Source organism: Python bivittatus, unplaced genomic scaffold (assembly GCF_059951505.1).
Source record: "Python bivittatus isolate LINGU-HERP-01145 unplaced genomic scaffold, Pbiv_v1 ctg000020_np1212, whole genome shotgun sequence".
Lineage (NCBI taxonomy): Eukaryota > Metazoa > Chordata > Lepidosauria > Squamata > Pythonidae > Python > Python bivittatus.
Window position 1 is genome coordinate 45,884,515 of NW_028277030.1, and position 19,797 is coordinate 45,904,311.

The 19,797-nt window shown below is 39.6% G+C and overlaps 1 protein-coding gene across 1 annotated transcript in view; it reads right to left on the reverse strand.

Moving 5' to 3' along the window:
* The window catches only part of ELOVL4 (ELOVL fatty acid elongase 4), a 45,194-nt gene that overhangs the window by 16,999 nt on the left and 8,398 nt on the right, over positions 1-19,797 (reverse strand). Inside the window, exon 2 of the mRNA XM_088150726.1 lies at positions 6,092-6,279. Within this exon, the coding sequence (XP_088006852.1) occupies positions 6,092-6,279 (188 nt within the window). The remainder of the gene's footprint in view (positions 1-6,091; positions 6,280-19,797) is intronic.

Genomic DNA, 19,797 nt, shown 5'->3' on the forward strand with positions numbered 1-19,797 from the left:
AAGGGCTAAGATCCTTTGGGACTTTCAGATCCAGACAGATAGGCAGGTACTGGCCAATCAAACAGACATCATGGTAGTAGGCAAGGACCAGAAGACAGTGGTGGTGATAGATGTAGTGGTGCTGAGTGACAGCAACATCAGGAAAAAGGAGCATGAGAAGCTGGAGAAGTACCAGGGCCTAAAGGAGGAACTAGAGAGGATATGGAAAGTGAAGGCCAAAGTGGTCCCAGTGGTGGTAGGAGCACCCGAGGCTGTGACTCCTAAGCTGGGAGAGTGGCTCCAACAGATCCCAGGAACAACATCAGTGCTCTCTGTCCAGAAGAGTGCAATGCTAGGAACAGCTAAGATACTGTGCAGAACCCTCTGGCTGCTACTACTGAATGCCAGGTCAGTCTGCAATAAGGCTTCCCTCATTCATGATTTAATCATTGATGAGAGGGCCAACCTGGCATGTACTACCAAAATCTGGCTGGGTCCAAAAGTGGGGGTAACCCTGAGATATGCCCGGTGGGGTTTCAGGTGTGGCATCAGCTGAGACTTCAGGGCAGAGGTGGGGATGTGGCAATTGTCATCTGGGAATCCCTTACAGCTTTCAGGAGCACTGTCCCACAGGTCCCCGGATTTGAGACTGTGCCTTAAGTTGGGCTCTAGGGATCAGTTGGGCCTGTTGCTGTTGTACCAGACTCCTTGCTGCATAGCAACCTCCCTGCCTGAGCTCCTTGACTCCATCTCGGGTTTGGCAGTGGAGTTCCCCAGACTTATGGTTCTGGGGGAATCTGCCTTCTCTCAGAGTGGGATCTGTGGCGGCTTTGGAGTTCATGGCCGCCATGATGGCCATGGGCCTATCCCAGGTCATCCAGAGCCCGATATAGTGGTTGCACTCCAGATTTGGTGTTCCTGTTGGAGCAGTGGGTATTTGAAATTGGGGAAGCTTTTGGTGACTCCCTTGTCACGGTCAGATCATGCCCTAATTTCCATGGGATTCTCTAGCACCACTACCCACTGCAGGGAGATTGGATCCACCAGATTGGTCTGCCCCCAGCGACTGATGGACCTGGATGGGTTTCAGAGGGAACTGGGGGTTCTTCCTGCTGCCTGGTCCATCTGAAGCCTTGGTTGCTGCTTGGAATAAGGGGGCAGCTGAGGCCTTGGATGGGATCGCACCCATGCAACCTCTCCCCTCCCATGGATTCTGTCACTCCCCGTGGTTTACAGAGGAGCTGAGGGAGGTGAAATGAGAGAAGAGACATCTAGAGAGTCGCTGGCACTCAACCAAGGATGAGCTCAACTGGATACAGGTTAGAGCCACTGTTAAGGCCTACCTTGTGGTGGTAAGGGCGGCGAAGCAACAGTACTTCTCCGCCCTTATTGCATCCACAGATTGCTGCCCTGCAGCTCTGTTTTGGGTGACACAAGCTCTCTTAGGTAAAGGGGGCCCAGAACACCTTTTGCAGGGGCATGCGGAGGAATTTGCTCAGCATCTGTTGGATAAAATACTCAAATTTGCTCGCAGTTGGATGCCGGTTTCGTTGCTGGTTCAGAGGAGATGCCTGGGGTGGAGTTTTGCCCAGTTATTTGGGAATGGTGTGAACCTGCTGGACTCATGAAAGTGGACAGGGTCCTTCAAACTGTGAGCTCAGCACCTGCTCCCTAGATCCATGCCCCTCTTGGCTCATGAAAGCGACCCATGGGGTGTCATGTGAGGGGGCTCTAGTGATGGTGAATTCTTCTTTGAGGGAGGGGGTTGTTCCTTTGCCTCCTAAAGAGGTTTTGGTGCTCCCCCTCCTCAAGAAGCCATTGCTGGATCCCACCATGCTGGACAACGTCGGTCCAGTATCTAGCCATCCTTTTTTCGGTAAGGTGGTTGAGAAGGTGGTTGCACAACAGCTTCAAAGGGCCTTGGATGAAGTGGACTATCTGGATCCTTTTCAGTCAGGATTCAGACCTGGGTATGGGACAGAGACAGCATTGGTCGTACTTTTAGATGATCTCTGGCATGGGTGAGATGGAGGTTGTGCATCCATCCTTGCCCTACTTGATCTCTTGGTGGCTTTCGATACTACTGATCATGGTATCCTTCTGGATTGGCTCGGGAGGCTGGGGGTGGGCAGCATGGTGCTCTGCTGGTTCACCTCCTTTCTCCACGATCAATTCCAGTCAGTAATGACTGGGGAGGAGAGGTCCCGCCCTCAGCCCCTACTATATAGGGTGCCACAGGGTTCAGTGCTCTCTGTTCTCCTATTTAATATCTACATGAGACTGCTGGATGAGCTCATCCGTCACCACAGGGTGAGGTATCATCAGAATGCTGATGATACCCACCTATATATCTCTGCCCCTGACAAATTAAGTGATGTTGTGAACGCCTTATCCCAGTGCCTGGAGGCTGTGAGGGTCTGGATGGGGAACAATAGGCTTCAATTGAACCTTGGCAAGACTGAGTAGCTTTGGATTTGGAGTCCTGCTGGTTCTGGGAGTATACATTTTTGGTGTTGGATGGGGTGGCACTGCCTTGGACAGACCCAGTGGGCAATGTGGGGGTCCTCCTAGACTCACAACTCCTGCTGAAAGACCAGGTGGCAATTGTGGCTAGGAGGGCCTTTAAACAGCTTCATGTTGTGCACCAATTACACTCCTTCCTGGATCGGGTGGCTCTGCTCACAGTTACTCATGCCCTATTCACCTCCAGTTTGGACTACTGTAATGTGCTCTACATGGGGCTGCCCTTGAAGAGTATCCAGAAGCTTCAACTAGTAGAGAATGCTGTGGCGCAGGCAGTTATGTGTGCTCCTAGAAAAGCGCATATTATTCCTCTGCTTCATGAGCTGCACTGGCTGCCAGTTTGCTTCGGGATCCAATTCAAGGTGTTAGATTTAACCTTTAAAGCCCTTCATATTGTGGGACTGGGTTATCTGAGGGACTGCCTCTCCCTGATTGTTTCAGACCGCCCCATTAGAGCTGGCAAGGAAGATATGCTACGCGTTCCATTGGCCAGGGATTTGCATTTGGTGGGTCCCAGGGGGTGGGCCTTCTCTGCTGTGGCTCCTTCCTTGTGGAACATTCTCCCTCCTGAAGTGAGGCTCACCCCTTCCCTGCTGTCATTTACAAAGTCCCTCAAGACCTGGTTATGTCATCAGGCCTGAGGGACTTTGGGAACTGGAGACATTCTTAGATGGCTCCACCGTAACTGATATTCTGCTCTCTCTGTGGGGTTTGTACATTTAAATTTTTTTTTAAATTTTGATAATGTTTTTATTTTAATAATTACTTTTTATCTTTTTATGATGATTCTTTTTATCCATTTGTTATTTTATTTAATTGTTGTATGCCACCCAGTCGCTTTGTGTGAGATAGGCGGTTATATAAATGTGACATATAATAAACAAACAAACAGACAGACAAACCCCTCAAACTCCCAGGCCTCTGGTAGAGGACCCAAGACTGAGGAAGACACATACCATCCATAGGGGTGAGAGGGGATTTTTAATTAAATATATATATATATATATATATATATATTTGCAGGACCAGGAGAAGGAATATGTTCAGGACAAAAACTTAAATTTGGTTTAATTTAATTTTTTTCATATATATATATATATTCATATATATATTTGGTTTGATTTATTTTTTAAATTAAAATTGAAAATATATATATATATATATATATATATATATATATATATATATATATATATATATATATATATATATATATATATATATATATATATATATATATGAAAAAAAATTAAATCAAACCAAATTTAAGTTTTTGTCCTGACCATATTCCTTCTCCTGGTCCTGCACCCTTTTTGGAAGTAGAGTTCAGCACACCATTCAAAAACCAAGTGTGTCCTTCAGCCTGAAAAACACTGCCCATCCCTGCCTTAACTTCTAAGGAGTTCCTGAAATCTAGAAGGCACCAGGTTGGGAAAGGCTGCCTCAAGCAATGTTCCTTTGGCATAGCCCCTCCCCTCCTGTGCAGATTACTCAGCAGGAAGAGGATTACTGCTGTAACAGGATCTGTGGCAGGCTACTTAATGCTCTGTGATGTAGTGCAGCCTCGCCTTCACATCAATAATTTAGAAGGATGGAATGTACTAATTACGGCAATAAAACTGAACACTGAATATATTAGTGAGGGATCATACCATGCAGATACAGTATGGACTGTTGCCTTTATGTATGGGTGTGTTCATGCTAAGCTTGGCATAAATCATTAGTAATACAGCTGCCTGTATATCTTACCAGATGACATTACAGGTCATGATCAGCTATGCTTTGATGGTCATTACTCCTCTTACTGGTATTCCGCCCATCTTTGTGGTAGCTACTTAGCGCAATTTGGTTGTTTTAACATCTTTATAACATCTGTTTTAACATCTTTATATGATAATGATAGCATAAGTGGGATATGAGATATTGTGCACAGTGTGGGAGAATGCTGAGATTCTCCTTATACTTTTAGTATTCTCATTTCATCTACTGCCTACACATAATTGGTTCTATACATTGTTGTGGCCCAAACCTCACTCCCCTAAAGCAAATCACGTTGAAGATACAACCTAAACTGGTTAAGCGGGCATACAATGCCGTGTACACCGGGCTCCCAGCAAAGCATGGGCAGCCTGCTGAGCAGCCCTGAGCAAAAGCAGACCCAGAGCTTACATACCTTTGGCCTACTACATTTCAAAGACAAGACAAAAGTCATAGTGTAAATCACAGCACGACATTGGAATGGTTTTGATAAACCCATCTGAGTGACCTTCTCATTATTTACCCCTTCCTACTAGGTCAGCATGTCAGCCATACTATCTCTGAGACATGGTCAGTGAATAGAAACAATTTAGTTTACTGGGCCACAAATTCAGGACCGATTCTTCCCCCTGCCGCCACTCAGGGTCAATTCAGCTTGCTGTGCCAGTTTTCACAAGGGCACTTTAAGCAAATCACATGGGGGGGGGGCATCTCAGAGGTTTAGTAGTGAATGCAGCTCACATGTTGTATGGAGGGTACCTTTTATCACCGCAATGTAAAATGCTTAGGAGGGAAAAAATATGTCAAGCATCTTGGTGGAAAAAAGAAAAGAAAGAAAAAAAACTTCACCAAAAAAATTGATGTCGACATTCCAAAACGAATGTTTATCACATCATTTAAAAGGAAAAAACCCCAAGACAAACAATTTAATTATCTAATGTTCCTATCAAGAGTCAGGCGTTTTTTAAATGCTGGAGACAAAGAGCAGCCCTGGATTTGCCTGCTCAGCTGGTAGAAGACAGAGTGCTGAGACAGCCATACCCACCTGCTCTTAAGGTAGTTGGCTCATGGTGTCTGGTCCCTAGTGGAGGCAAACTTCTTATGCTTCTGCATGCTCTGCAAGATGCCACTGCAAATACCGTCTGCTTATACTGCGCTTTGGTATAAGAATGTACCAAATAAAAATACTACTACTAAAATACTGTTGCATACCTGATGCTAAAATCTATGGCTGGGTTTGGGTATCTTATTCATACTTGGTTATCTTTAATCAGGTTTTGCTGATGAAGCCTTAGGAGATTGATTCTCACATAATACTAAGCTATTAACCATGGTTTACATAGATGTTCATGTAACTATGCTAGGCTAAAACCAAACAAATCATGTCATGACTTAGCATAATTTGTGGTGCTAAATAATTCATGCATGTTCCTGAATAGTCCACAGTTTTGAATGGGCATTATTGATCAGATTCAGTATTATTTCTTCTTCTCTGTGGGAAGAATCCAGTTCATGAGCTTCTAGTCTGTCACTCAACCCAACAATTTCAATGAATCAATAAATGAATGCAGAGAGTCATCCACCTTTTAAATGCATATCCAGTTGTCCAAATATTTGTACTTTCACTTGAAATAATGAGTCACAAGTAGCAAATATGGCTACAATCCTAAATACAAGTCCCTTGCAATTAGACATATTGTACTCAATGGGACTGACTTCTGAGAAGACATGTATAAGATTATACATATATCTATTACTATATCTCTATATGTGCCTTACAGGTCTATCTAATGTGTGCACTTATCCATGTATAGAATGAAAACAGGAATACCTCTTTGAAAATATAGAAATTAAGTAGAACCATTCCAAAGTTGTAAAAAATCAACAAAAAACGAAACTGGAAAGGCTCTCTTGTCTTCATCCATCTAGGACCAAGCCAAACAGTAAGGAGGTAAAGCGTGCTTATTGTCAATGTTGGAAAAGGAGATTGCATCATAGGCCAGTTGTCAACACGTTTATCTGGAAGGAAAACAGAAATAATACATCTGAAAATATGCTTTCTCATCCAATTTTAAAATAATTTCACCTACATGGAGAGTCTGGAGTGTTCATGGTTTCAGCTGACCAATGGCATTTTCCTTCTTTCCCCTGGGCTTCTGTTTCCTCCCCATTCTGGGCTTACTTAGTTCTGATGGGGCGATAGTGGATTTTTCCTGATTTTTCCTTCCTCCCTGAGGATTTATTTTTCTAAAGATGCTTTGTACTTCTGCAAGCTCAGGGTGCCCTGAGTCCTCTGTATGGGGTGTTTGTTTTAGCAACAAAACATATTTTCTGTATTACATTATAAATGTGAAAATTTACAAATGAGTACCACAAGTATTTAAATTGCTTTATGACTTGTTTTGGCAGGTTTTTTTTTAAACATTTGAATAAAGGCTTGGTGCATAAAATTTAGTCCAAGAACCAATCATGTGAGCTGGGCTTGTACCCATTAATATTTATACAAACAGGTCCTTTTAGAATATTATCCCTGCCCTTGACATTAGAACTGATATATCCTGTTGAAGGGATAGGAGGCGAAACCACTTCTCTTTCCCTATCACATATATAGATCAGATAAAGAATGTATGTCATCTGATCTAGACCTGCATAGTTTTCTTCCAACTATGTGAAACTATGTGACATTGTTTTTGTAACTCGAACATGTATTACCATTTGTGTCAGTGAATTATTTGATGGGCCAATTGCTTTTTTTAAAATCCCACTGGTCATTATAGAGCACAAGAAGTTCAAAGGACAGAAGTCAGATAATAAAAAGTACATGCAAAAAATAAACAGAAAAGAACTTCAGTTGAGGATTACTACATGCTAACTGGGGGAGGGGGAAATGGTTGGAAGAATGTCCATTCTTGGACATTCCACTGGAGTTGCTTAAAGAGGACACCTTTTGACATATGTCTGTAACTAACTGTAGCAGGAAGGGACGTGAATTCTGGGAGTATCCAGGAAGAGACAGTTCTTAAACGCATTAATATATTACTAGTAGAAGGAGAGAGACATCAGTAGCACACCATTAATATAAAAGGAGAAGAAAAGCAGAGATTGGGACTCAACAACGTTATACTTGTATGGCTGTACCAGTGTTACCTTGCTAATGATCTTCACATTTGAATACGCTAAGTGAGCTCTGTGGGATGGAAATTTGATAAGGCTGATAACAGTTCATACAGTCTAATCTGGATACAAGAAATCAAAATTACTGTATTTGAGAAAGCAGAAAGGATAGATTTCCCTCAATGAAAGTTGCTGGAAGCATGTCATACTCCATGTAGCCAGGCAAGATCAAGGAAACATGAAAACACAGATTGCTAATCTGGAGTAAATATATAATCTTAGAAACTGTAATAGGAATTTACCAGCCTCTTTTACAGTGAGTTAATTAAGGTGGAGTCTCTTTGAATTCTTGGAAACATTTATTCTCAGATTTTTCTTCACTTGGGCTGAGTTGCCATTTATTAGATAGTGGCTGCTCTGTTTTATGAGATTATTTCTGTCTCTTCCCTTCCTTTCCCAGCCTCCCCACAATCTCTCACATTGCATCCTGACTGATAGACTAAAGAGAAGTGGGACAAAGATACAACCTTTGATTTCCCCATGCAACTGGAACATTTTTAGATAAATCTCTGGCAAGGAAAAAAAACAAACAAACCTCCCTTAGATATTGACTCTTCAAGTAAAAGTTACACAACAATCCCGGTTTATGGATATTAGCGTTTACTAATATGTATTTCGGTAAACTGAGTTGAAGGCTGCATGTGAACTGACAACTGTTACCCACACTTTTGACTACTTAGGAAATGTAAAGTGTATGTTTCCTTCAGCTGCAAAAGTGACTTTTTAAAAGCTAAATTTGTTCAGCTGACTACATATCTATCCTGTTAAACTTGATGATATCTAAAAGGAGGTGCTGAGGTAGAGATATGTAAATATATATGAAGGAATATAAATATATATGAATGAATTAAGTGCACAACATTTCTTTATAATTGACATACACATTCAGTGGGACAGGTTCACAAGGAGAAATGCTGGGGGAGGGCAATCTGTGGTCTCCTGAAGTTTACGCCAAGGCTCATATGATGTGGTGTACTCAGATCCAGAATTGGCAGACATCTGGAGGTTTCATTAGGATAGCAGTTACCTTTGCCATGATTATTCCCTCGCCAAGGCTCCAAAGATAATCAGGAGAACTTAGGCATGTTGGGAAAAATATGTCAGCTCTATAGCTGGTACAGTACAGTGAATTTCTGGCCCGTTAGAATAATGGGAAACCAAGTAGTAACAACAACAACAGCTGGCAATGAAACATAAAAAGAAGAATTGTTTGCCCCCTTCAGTCTTGTCCAAAACAACTCTGGCAGTTTTCTCATCACAAATTTCTCCCCCTTCTGACCTCCATAGGATCGATCTGTCTAAATATAAGCTTGTCACTTGATATTTTCAGAAATCACAGAAGAAATAGCTTGCCTCCTTTCTTCCCTCACACAATGTTAAATATTCCTTCCTCTGAGGAGACAGCAGAGGCGAAAAACTTATAGCTTGGACAAAATAAAAAATGAGAAATAAGATTTTGGACACAATTTGCACAGGCTGCTATTCTTCCCTGGAACAGAAGTCCAAGGAACTATGCTAGGTAATCAATTGCTGCAGGCACAATACTGTATAAGACAGGAATATCCTGTCCAAAGGGACTTGACAGATTTTGAGTGCTATAAAGCTATACAGATATAAGTTATAAGCTATACAGATCCATCCAAAGCTATATAAGGTGGGGCACAATATGCTAAGGGCAAGATGGGAGCATGATTTAGGTTATCTATATCTCAACCACAAAGGGAAAGAAAAGGTGCAAAGTAATCTATTACTCCTTATGTTCACAGCAATTTATATAAAAATCAAAGTTCTGAGATGCTGACATTTAATTTCATTCGTTTTGTGACTCCCTTCGCTGTCACAGATGATTATAAATGCTTCTGATCATCACTCAGTCAACAGAGGTAGTTACAGCATGATTTTAACCTAGAGAACTGTCTTAAAATTTTTGGTATATATATACACTCTACTTTTCTGTTGGGCAAACATAGCATCTTGAAAGGTTGAATTGAACCTGTTAGAGAAAAAATGAGAGTTCAGATATCCTATTCATTTTGGAACTTAAAGCTTAATCCTATGAATATTTAATAGGGAATAAGTGTTAAGCTCAGTACTTTATTTATTTTTATTTATTTATTAATCAAATTTATATGCCACCCATCTCACTGTATAAGTGACTCTAGGCAGCTTACAAGTAAAAAAGCAATAAAAAGCTATAAAAATCTTACACAGATATACAAAGTTAAAAAGATGGAGAGAGCATTCTCAGGCCACCAACCACCCCCAGTATATTCCCAAGTACATGAATATAGGAATAGAGTCACAAATATGATGAATGAATGAATGAATGAATGAATGAATGAATGAATGAATGAATGAGCCTTAAACAGTTATTTGCTGGGAGTAGGGAACCCCTATAATGACATTAATTTATCATTGTCTTTCCAAGCAGTTCTCCTCTTGCTTTGTTGGGCTGCAACAGCCATTACAAGTTCCAGAGATCATTTTTGGAACTGCTAAATCAATCACAAGTTTTCTTCATCGTTAGCTGACAGACACAGACTCATCCTAACCATGTCAAAATTGTGCACGTCTCTGTGTTTGCTGTTATTTCTTTCAAAAGAATACATTTCTGCAGGTTCAAGAAAGCAGCTACATTATTGCCTCTTTTAGTATCTGTATCGCTTAGTATCAAGGAGTTTTTTCTTATATTAGCATACCAATTTTAATGTAACATAGTACAGTCACTTTGTTCATATTTTTTAAGAAACCTATAAATCATAACTATAAACACTTTTTAAATATAAGAGGTATTAAAATAGGGTTAGCATAGACTCTTTTTGTACTCCTCCTTCCTGTGGCATAGTAGATAACAGTTTGGGCTTTTTTCCAGCAGATGGAAAATAGATGGTGTCCACTTTTCATCTTGTATGAATGTATAGATTTCCACTCCATGTTGCCATCAGAGTTTGGTATCCTGTGGAAGCCAGTGCATGGGCAGACACACATGCAGAGACCCCCGCATATAATCCATTATATGACCTCCAGTCATACAATACATGAGGATGTTTCTCTCTTAAGTGATGTAACAGCATGATATGTGGAGGGAAGGAGCCCCTCACTCCCGCTTGCATGATGAATTTTGCCACTTAACTATGCCTAAAGAGGGCTTATATTGCATCTCACATGAGTGAGTGTCAAACGGTTGCAGTTGGGAAGGAAAGCCATTTTTCAAAAGTATTATCTCTTTTTAAAAGATGTTCCTTTGAATATGTACCAAGAAACATTTTGTTTGATTGCCTAAGTAGGATAAAGCATCAGTCAGTAGGATTTATACTTGTTTAGGATCAAAATATTTGTGAAGTATTATGTTGGAAATAAAATGCTTAAATATTAATATTTTAAAATATATTTAAATTAGATTTTTTAACACTGGCACGCTTAATTTTATATGCTATCGTGTCACAAAATATTTTAATGGTAAATAAAATATTGATAAAAATACATAACGAAAACTGGCTCTGAGGGCACAGATGAGAAAATGAGGATCATTAGGTTTACTTGCCCAATAAATTTCTGAATATAAAACATGCTTACAAAAACTTACAGAAGAATAGCAGCAATGAGAACCACAGACCTGTATGGAAACTCCTCTCTTTAAAAACAAAGCAGAATCTCAGAAAAGTCAAAAGAATATTGGGAAAAGACAGAAATATAACAGAAAATAACTTTGTTCCCACAGTGATGGTACTATGTCCATGGATGGGGAAACGCTATTTCAAATCAGCCAGTGGGATTTCTGAAAGAGATTGGTCTTCTTCCCTGTGCTTCAAGAGATGGTCTCTGCTCTCACTGGAAGTGATGCTTGACTCAGTGTGTCTCCTGGCATGTCATCGTGACGTATGCTGCCATGTTTGGGAAAGAGAGCCAAAATGCAAAATTGCTGGAATGTCACCATTAGGAATTTTGAAGACAGCAGAGGTCTACCACCATAGGGAGCACAGAAACATTGGAAAAAGCTAGTAATTTGTTTGCTCTAGAGTCCACTAGGATTCAAGTGGTAGATAAAAGAGTTTTTTAATCTCATGTATTTCATTATATATATATATGTTTTCAGCCACCTAGGGTTATTTTACATAATATGAACAGCCTTATTATTTTTCTAATAAATAAAGAAAATAAAGAAAACTGCACACAAACAAACAAATGTGAAGACAAGGCATTGACTGGAGGTCAGAAGGTGAGTTAATGACTGACAAGCAAACCCTGATGTACTGTGGCTGGTGTGGGTCTTCCAGGCTGTGTGGCCGTGTTCTGAAAGTTTTGTTTCCTAACGTTTCGCCAGCATCTGTGACCGGCATCTTCAGACAGCAGGAGCACAGACAGGAGCGGTTCTCTCTGTGCCTAGGATGATGTGACCCTTTTGTGGGTATTTATAGAGATCTGGGGGGATTGGGGGTGTGTGTGGTGGGGGGGTTAGGGGGAGTGGGGGGGTGAGGTTTGGGTTAACGAGTGGCTGCTTGTTTTGGTGTCAGAATATGTATGTATCTTCCTGGGTATTAGGCAGGGTTTTTTCTTCTATCCCCAGGAAGATACATACATATTCTGACATTTAGCATTAACATTTCACTAAGCATACTGTACCCAATAGTTACTGTAACTGTTAACCTTTTGCATTTTTGTTTATTTTTGTAATATTTGTATAAAATATAATAAAGAGATAAATACAAAAAATGTATTTCCTAACTTACTTTTGTTTTTCTAATTGTTACTTTCTTTATGATAAAGGTCTTCCTTGGGTATATGGAAATTACTCTTTTGTTTGTGGTGATCTACTGTGTTCAGATCCCTTTATCACCAATATGGTATAAAAAATAAACCAATAGGATGAGAGGAAATGTTGTACCATGGAATGCATCTATTCAGTATTGCAGCCAGCTGACTTCACTCTTTCCTTGGCAACTTCAACCCATTCTCATAATTGCATTCCTCTGATTTTCTGTTTATATTCATTCAAAAATCAAGTAGTATTTTATAGCCACTCTTTGGACTGATTTCTGTCAACCCTCCCCCTCCGTTTACTGATTTTTGTCTCATTTGTGTAGCAAATCTTATTTTCTAAATCATTCATTACATTATTTTTTCTAACTAGTTGTCTTCTAGATTTTTGTACCCCAGAACTGGTAGCAGTGAAGGACATTATGTTGGGCAGAACTCTTTTCTGTATTTATAGTAGATAAAATCAGAAATATGAGTGCCCCCAAACCAGTAAGGTTATATATTTTAGTGATGATCATCTTAGTTGGCTCTAAGTTTCAATCTTTTTTCATTCACCCTTTATTTATAATCAGTTTTTTAAAGAATTCCAAAATCCAGCTGATTTGAGATAAATGTGAAAATAAAACTAATGAACAACTAAGCTAATTGGGCCTATTCTACCTTCTGCAACTTTTCAGAACAAAAGTTGGGAAGATAAGATGGCATTTTTGTCTCATTACATTTTTTGTTTATTTTTGCTGAAAGCAAGGACTTTTTCCTCTTTTATTAAAGAATCCTGGAGGAACTTTTGCTTTGGTATGGATCAACTCTGACAAAAGAGAACAGCTCCATTGCGTGAATTTGTAAAACCAATTTTTTGCCTAGAATGTTTTTGGGGGAAAACCAACTACAGTGGTACCTTGGGTTACGAACGCCTCTGTTAACGAACTTTTCGGGTTACGACCAGCTCCGCCCGCAAAAATTTCCCTCGGTTTGCGAACTCCGCCTCAGGGTATGAGCAGGATACGCGGCCATTTTCCCTCCTGTGACATGGTCCGCGGCCACTTTTCCACCCCTGACACATGGCCCGCGGCCATTTTCCGCTCGACACATGGTCCGCGGCCATTTTTCTGCCCCTGACATGTGGTCCGCGGCCATTTTCTGCCCCTGACACGTGGTCCGCGGCCATTTTCCGCCCCCGACACGTGGTCCGTGGCCATTCTTCCGCCCCGACACGTGGTCCGCGGCCATTTTTCCGCCCTGACACGTGGTCCGCGGCCATTTTCCGCCCCGACACGTGGTCCGTGGCCATTTTTCCGCCCCGATACGTGGTCCGCGGCCATTTTTCCTCCCCAACATGTGGTCCGTGGCCATTTTCCGCCCCTGACACGTGGTCCGCGGCCATTTTTCCGCCCGACACGTGGTCCGCGGCCATTTTTCTGCCCCTGACACGTGGTCGTAGGGAGGGGGACTCTCCCTCCAAGCAATAGCCACCTCCCTGTCCTCCACGCCAGAACGGATTAACGGTAATCACATTGAACCTTATGGGGAAATTTGCTTCAGGTTGCGACCAATTCGGGTTGCGGCCAGAGTCACAGGACAAATTAAGTTTGTAAACTGAGGTTCCACTGTAGTCTGGAGCTCTTTTATTATTTACTACAAACTCTGTATTCCACTATTGCATTTTAGATTTATATTTTTGATTCTCCTGTGTTCTCTTTCAAGGCTTCCTGGTAACTCAATAAGGTTTCCTAAAAGTATTAACAAACCCCATCCCAACAGTTTTTCAATAAGCTTAAGTTTTTGGAAAAAGATTATGTATCTATTTATCTACTATCTACCTACTCTCAGGCATACATACTTAACATATGTATACACAATATACATACATATATCTAAATTCATTCTGAACTCAATAAGTTTTCCTAGGCGTGACTTAAAGAGGTTTGTTGGACTTGAAGAGCAAAATGATACTGTAAAATATAATAAGGTATTTCTTCTCCACTTCATGTACCAAATTCATGACTGAGCAGATATCTGACAAGACTGTATGCTTTTCTATACTTAGTAAGACTTACTGTATGTTGGTGGGGACTTATGACTAGGGAAGGCCAACATAAAAAGTTAGGTTTTACAAGACATTTGGTATATTGTTTAAAATTCTAAATACTCCAACCTTTGATAAAGTTCATACATACACTAAAAAAATCAGCCTGTTTTGATAATAGAAATCCAGGCTAACCCAAGATATTTCTTCTCCATCCATGTAGAGAAGCCAACTTCTGCACACTACTGATGGGATACATCCTTTCTAGTTAGACAATACTGGAGACACTGTATGATACATAAAGCTTTATTCTCCTAGAGAAAGGAATGGCTGAGAAGCTCAGGTACAATGGTTAGGGATTGCTGAAGTTGCCCATCATCTGATTCTTGAGGCAATTGTCTCACTGTGATAGTGGTAAGGCCTAGCATACACTTGCTTCCTTTCAAAATTACCAGTGACTTTGCTTGATTAGGACTGACACAGTAACAAAATAGTTCAGTGGGTTAATGCATTTGTCTTTCAAATCCTAAAACCAAAATTGTAATTTGATCACCAGTAAAATAATTACGTTCTTAAGAAACCTTTTGAAACAAGTGACACATTAATTGAGGTAAATTAACTCTTCTCTTGATAGTGCAGTAAACTATGAACTCTCAATGTTCAGGGAGAAGTCTGATACTATCTGAGAGTAACCAAATTGGACTCAATATGACTTATTTCTACATAAATCTGTATAGTAATAACTTACTAATTTTGAAATGTACTGTATCAGTATCAATAATGATAACAAAAGATATGGAAACAAAATTGGTTCTTTTGAAATATCTTCAGTATTTTTCAATGTGTTGGGCATTTGAGTGCGGGTTGTTGGGAAACTAAATTTCATTTTTTAGCACAGATGCTGTTCCTTGATACAACAGCATCCATCAGTGTAACAGCTTTTCCCTCCCACCGCACCTGAAATCTGCTGAAAAGAGCTGGGGAGTCTTCCAAATATAACTGGGGAGGCTACAGGGGAAAGAAGAGGAAGGGAAAGACATGTTCTGCAAATGGAAATGCGCTCACACAACACTGAATTTCATCTTTAGGATGCTTTCATGCAAAGCATTTATTGTGCAACTGGCTTGCCTCATTCACGGACTTCTATTGAGTGTGAGTGTGTCTTCTCAGTTGTAATCCTCCTGTGTTTTTCCACCTCTTTTCCTTTCAGAAGAACATCCATTAAAAAAAAAAAAGGACAGAATAGTTAAACAATTTGTTGTGGCTGGTAGTATTACCATTTGTTTGGAAGCAGTATAATGAGCCAAACAAAAGAAACCAAAACCTGAAGTTAAAGACTTAACTTCTACTAGTTGGGGGAAATTTAAGCATGCATGTAGTTATCCCAACTCAAAACTGAGAATTATTCCAGTGATGGAGATAGCATACAAATTAAATAAATAAGTAAATAAATAAATGCTGGATCCAAATGTTGGCTGGATTAGAGCTTTGAATTGCATCAGGGACTTTTTTTTTTAAATCCCTACTTCCATATCACTTGAAGGAAAATATTTTAAAATGCATTTCGCAAATGTTGCCATGTTATGTTAAATCAGCATTTTGTTAGTTCAATTTTAATTAAAGTAAATAAATTCCTTAGCTATAAACTTCTACTTACTAATTCACCTGGGGAGCTTTACCAAGTATTAATAGCTACGCCTGCTATTTTCAGCACAAAGGCATTTACAGGGCCAGTCTAGCACACCTTTTTATTCAATCAGCATGGCCTCTTCTAATGTCTGCAGTTGTGTTACTAAGAGGGAAACATTTACTGTGAAGAAATCTGTATAGCTAGTTTGCTTTTTCTTAAGAACTGCTTTCTAAAACTGTTGAATATCTCCCAGCGGATGTTACAGGTCAATGCAGAAGTTCCTTGAGATGAAATTCTTTAAAGCATTTTATTACGCTACTATACAAATGCTGTTTAGATATACTTTTTTCTGATACTTTCCATTAATTTTGTAATTCCACTGAAAGATTGTAATAAAAAATTACAAAGCCATCCAGATGATTCATTATAGTCATGTACATACATTCACAGGCAGAAATGAATATTTGCTGTTAACATTAACACAAGGTTTTACAAGATTTCAACTAGCACCCCCTAAATAAACTTATATGTATTTATAAGAACCTATTTTCTTAAACCTCTGAACAATTGGGTGCAGTTGTATATGCAATAGCAGTAATAAATTGTCACAATAAATACTACATGCCTATTATAACCTGAATAACTCATAGTAGAAAGAATACCTCTTAATCATAAACATTTCTGGGGTTGGCCCTCCATTTTTTTTCTAAAGGAATCAGCAAACTCAGCACAGATGGCAATTAGTACATGCAATGTAATTTTATCCTGGCACAGCTGTTCTCTGACCAGCATTTCTTATTTTATTTTATTTTACCTTATTTTATTTTGCTACTACTGAGAAGGCCTGCTATCTTGTCTGCACCCTATGTAGCTCAGAAAATAGGATCCCTCTCAACAAGTCATATTGTGATGACTGAATCAGGTGGGCAGGTTCTGTTATGGCAAGATATTGCCTGATTAACCTGATACCACACTGTTGATGGCATTAAAGTAAATGACTAGTACTTTGAATTGACCTGGAATTCTACCAGTAATGAAGGCAGTGACTTTAAAATAGGTATTATTCTGCACTGGTGGGACTGACCAGCTAGCATTCTAGCCACTGTGTTTTAAATCATCTGTAGCTTCTAGATTATCTCCAATGGTAGCCCCACACAGAGTATATTACAATATCTAGCTGAAAGATGATTAAGATTTGAGTTAGCTTCCACGTGCTATTTAAATAGGAACCCCAAGCCATGGCCAGGGGGACCTTTGCCCTACTTTAACTGCTGGTGACAATAACTCACACCTTAATTACCATTTCAGCAAATATGCATTGGGACAGATATAGACCCTACAACAGAAAGTTATTTTCTATACCCATCCAGAGTAACTAGTGTTGTTATGGTAACCAGTGTTGTTAGGGTACCACATTATCTATTGATGAACATCAGGCTCATCATGGAGAGATTGAATCTAAGCTCGTTTTGCCATATTCATAACTTCACAGCCTCCAAGAACCAGATCAGGACTTCCACAGCATCTTTAGTTTGCCCCAGAGGGAAATCTACAGGTGGATGTTATTAGCATATTGATGACACCTTACCCTGACAGATGACCTCGCTATTGGTTTCATGTAGATGTTAAATGGCATAGAAGAGAGCCCTGAGCCCTAAGGAACCTCATAGTGCAGTAACCAAGAACACGAGCACTTCTCCTATCACCACAGGCCAGCACTGCCTGCTCAGATAGGAGTAGGACCATAGTAAAATGGTCCCTCTCCCAACCCTTGAAGGAGGGCCAGAGGATACCATGGTTGATGGTATCAAACACCATCAAGAGGACTAAAGGGATCAAAAGGGACCCACTCTTCCCATTATGTCCTGATGTTAAGGACATCTAAGTGTCCAGTGCTGTTTCTGCTTCATGACTGGGTTGGAATCCTGAGTGAAATCCAGATAATTTGTTTCATTTAGAATCTTCTGTAAATGGGTCCCAGTTTTACTGCTGAGAAATTCCAGTATCAAACACATTGAACCATTAAAATAAGCATGTATTTTTCTTATAGGAAATACAAACATTCTCTTGTTGGTGTGCATATCTGTTCCAATGCATATTTGCTGAAAATAAATTCTGAATTATTTTTTCAGATTTTTTTAAAGATTAAAAAACTGTAGTGGCATCTGAAAGACTGATTAATGATGGTACAAAATTTCCAGAAAGGATGTATACAGAATTATCCTCAGTGAGTATGCATATACATATTCTCCCCAGAGCAGTTTATATAACATGCTAAACCAAAAGTAAAAAGTTAGTGAGAATGTGAACTCAACCTTCTCCCTAGGGGTTCCTTTCAAATGTAACATAAGACAATGGTGGATAAATCTAGCCCCATGTATATATGAACACACACCCCGTTCCAACTTGGCCTCAAAGAGAAACTCAGAAGATTTTGTTCCATTTATTTATTTATTTATTTATTCAAATTTATATAGCCACCCATCTCACAAAACAATTGACTCTAGGCAACGTACAACAAAGCTAAAAAAATAATTAATAAATAATAATAATTATTGTTATTATTAAAAAGCATTAAAAAGCCACACTTTGTGAATTGTCTAAACCTGAAACAGTGGTGACCACTCACTACGGTAATAATAGTAAAAATAAGCCAATTTCATAAACTAGGATTTGAAATTATCTTGTTTCTAGTCATCGAAACAAAAGTAAAAATGTTCACATTCTTTTTTATGGCTGTGCTAGATAATGAGGTATGCTCAGGAGCCTAAGGTTCGCTGCAGCTTGTTTTTAATCACAAATATAAATATGATGCTCAGATCATACCCATCATCCACAAATGCACACGGCATAGAGAGGAAACCCACCCAGGCTCAGAAAGCCATGCAATTTGAGAGACTTACCTATGACGTTTAAAGCAAAAACGGATACAACATAAATATCACACTTTTCTGGGATCTGGGTCCGCTCACTACCAAAAAGAGCAAAAACAACACTTTTTTTCTGCCTGTGAATGTGTGCTCTTTATGTGCTCCCTCTGGGTCCCTCTTCCTCTCTGAAATCCAGGCACTACATTGGCCCCATGTTGCTTTTTCGCCCCAGGAATTGTGAGAAAATGAGAATAGTGATAACTGGATGCAACAGGTTTGCTTTAATCTTCCTTTTGAAAACAGATTTCTATAAAGGGGCCACTGCAAAGCCATATAAATGGGAAGAATATTGCTATCGATAGTCTTCGCTACTTCAGAATTAGCAGAAAATAACTGGAATTTCCAGCTGCAGAATCTCATTTATGAATCATGGAAATTCAAATAATAAAAAGATGCTTGTTTCAATAAAAAACGAACAACCCCCCCTCTAAAACTTCATTTATAAATGTATAAGCAACAAAGGGTCATCTAATAAAGCAATCTAAGATTTTAATTGAGATTCTTCTAAGCTTTTGGTGTCACCATTTATCATGAGATGTAAACATCAACATTTCAAGAGAGGCTGCTTACATTCCAGGCCAGGGGTGTCCAGGAGAGAGGGGCAGATGGTCATCAGTGACAAAATGGCAGGAAATTTTGGCCTTAAAGTGTTAGCAGACAATGCAAAAATTCTTCTCTCCAGCTGATTAGTTAAATGAGGCCATGATATCATCATGGTTTGTCTCACTCTGTTTGAGTTAATAACATAACAACAGAGCAGGTGCAGCACTAACATAATGGAGAAAAACTGGTGGTAAAAGGCATGAAAAATTCTTGAAAAGTAAGGATATTTGAAGAACTCTTTGCATGCCAGAAGAGTGTGGTTTAGAAAGGGAATTCTGCAAAAATTTGGAGAGCTTTAATACAAAAGCCTATTAAATTAATAAATTCAAGAGGTATGGTTGCTTCTATTCAACATATCTAGCCACAACTTAATATTTCTTAGCAAACCACAACAAAGACCCATGTTTATGCCTGAA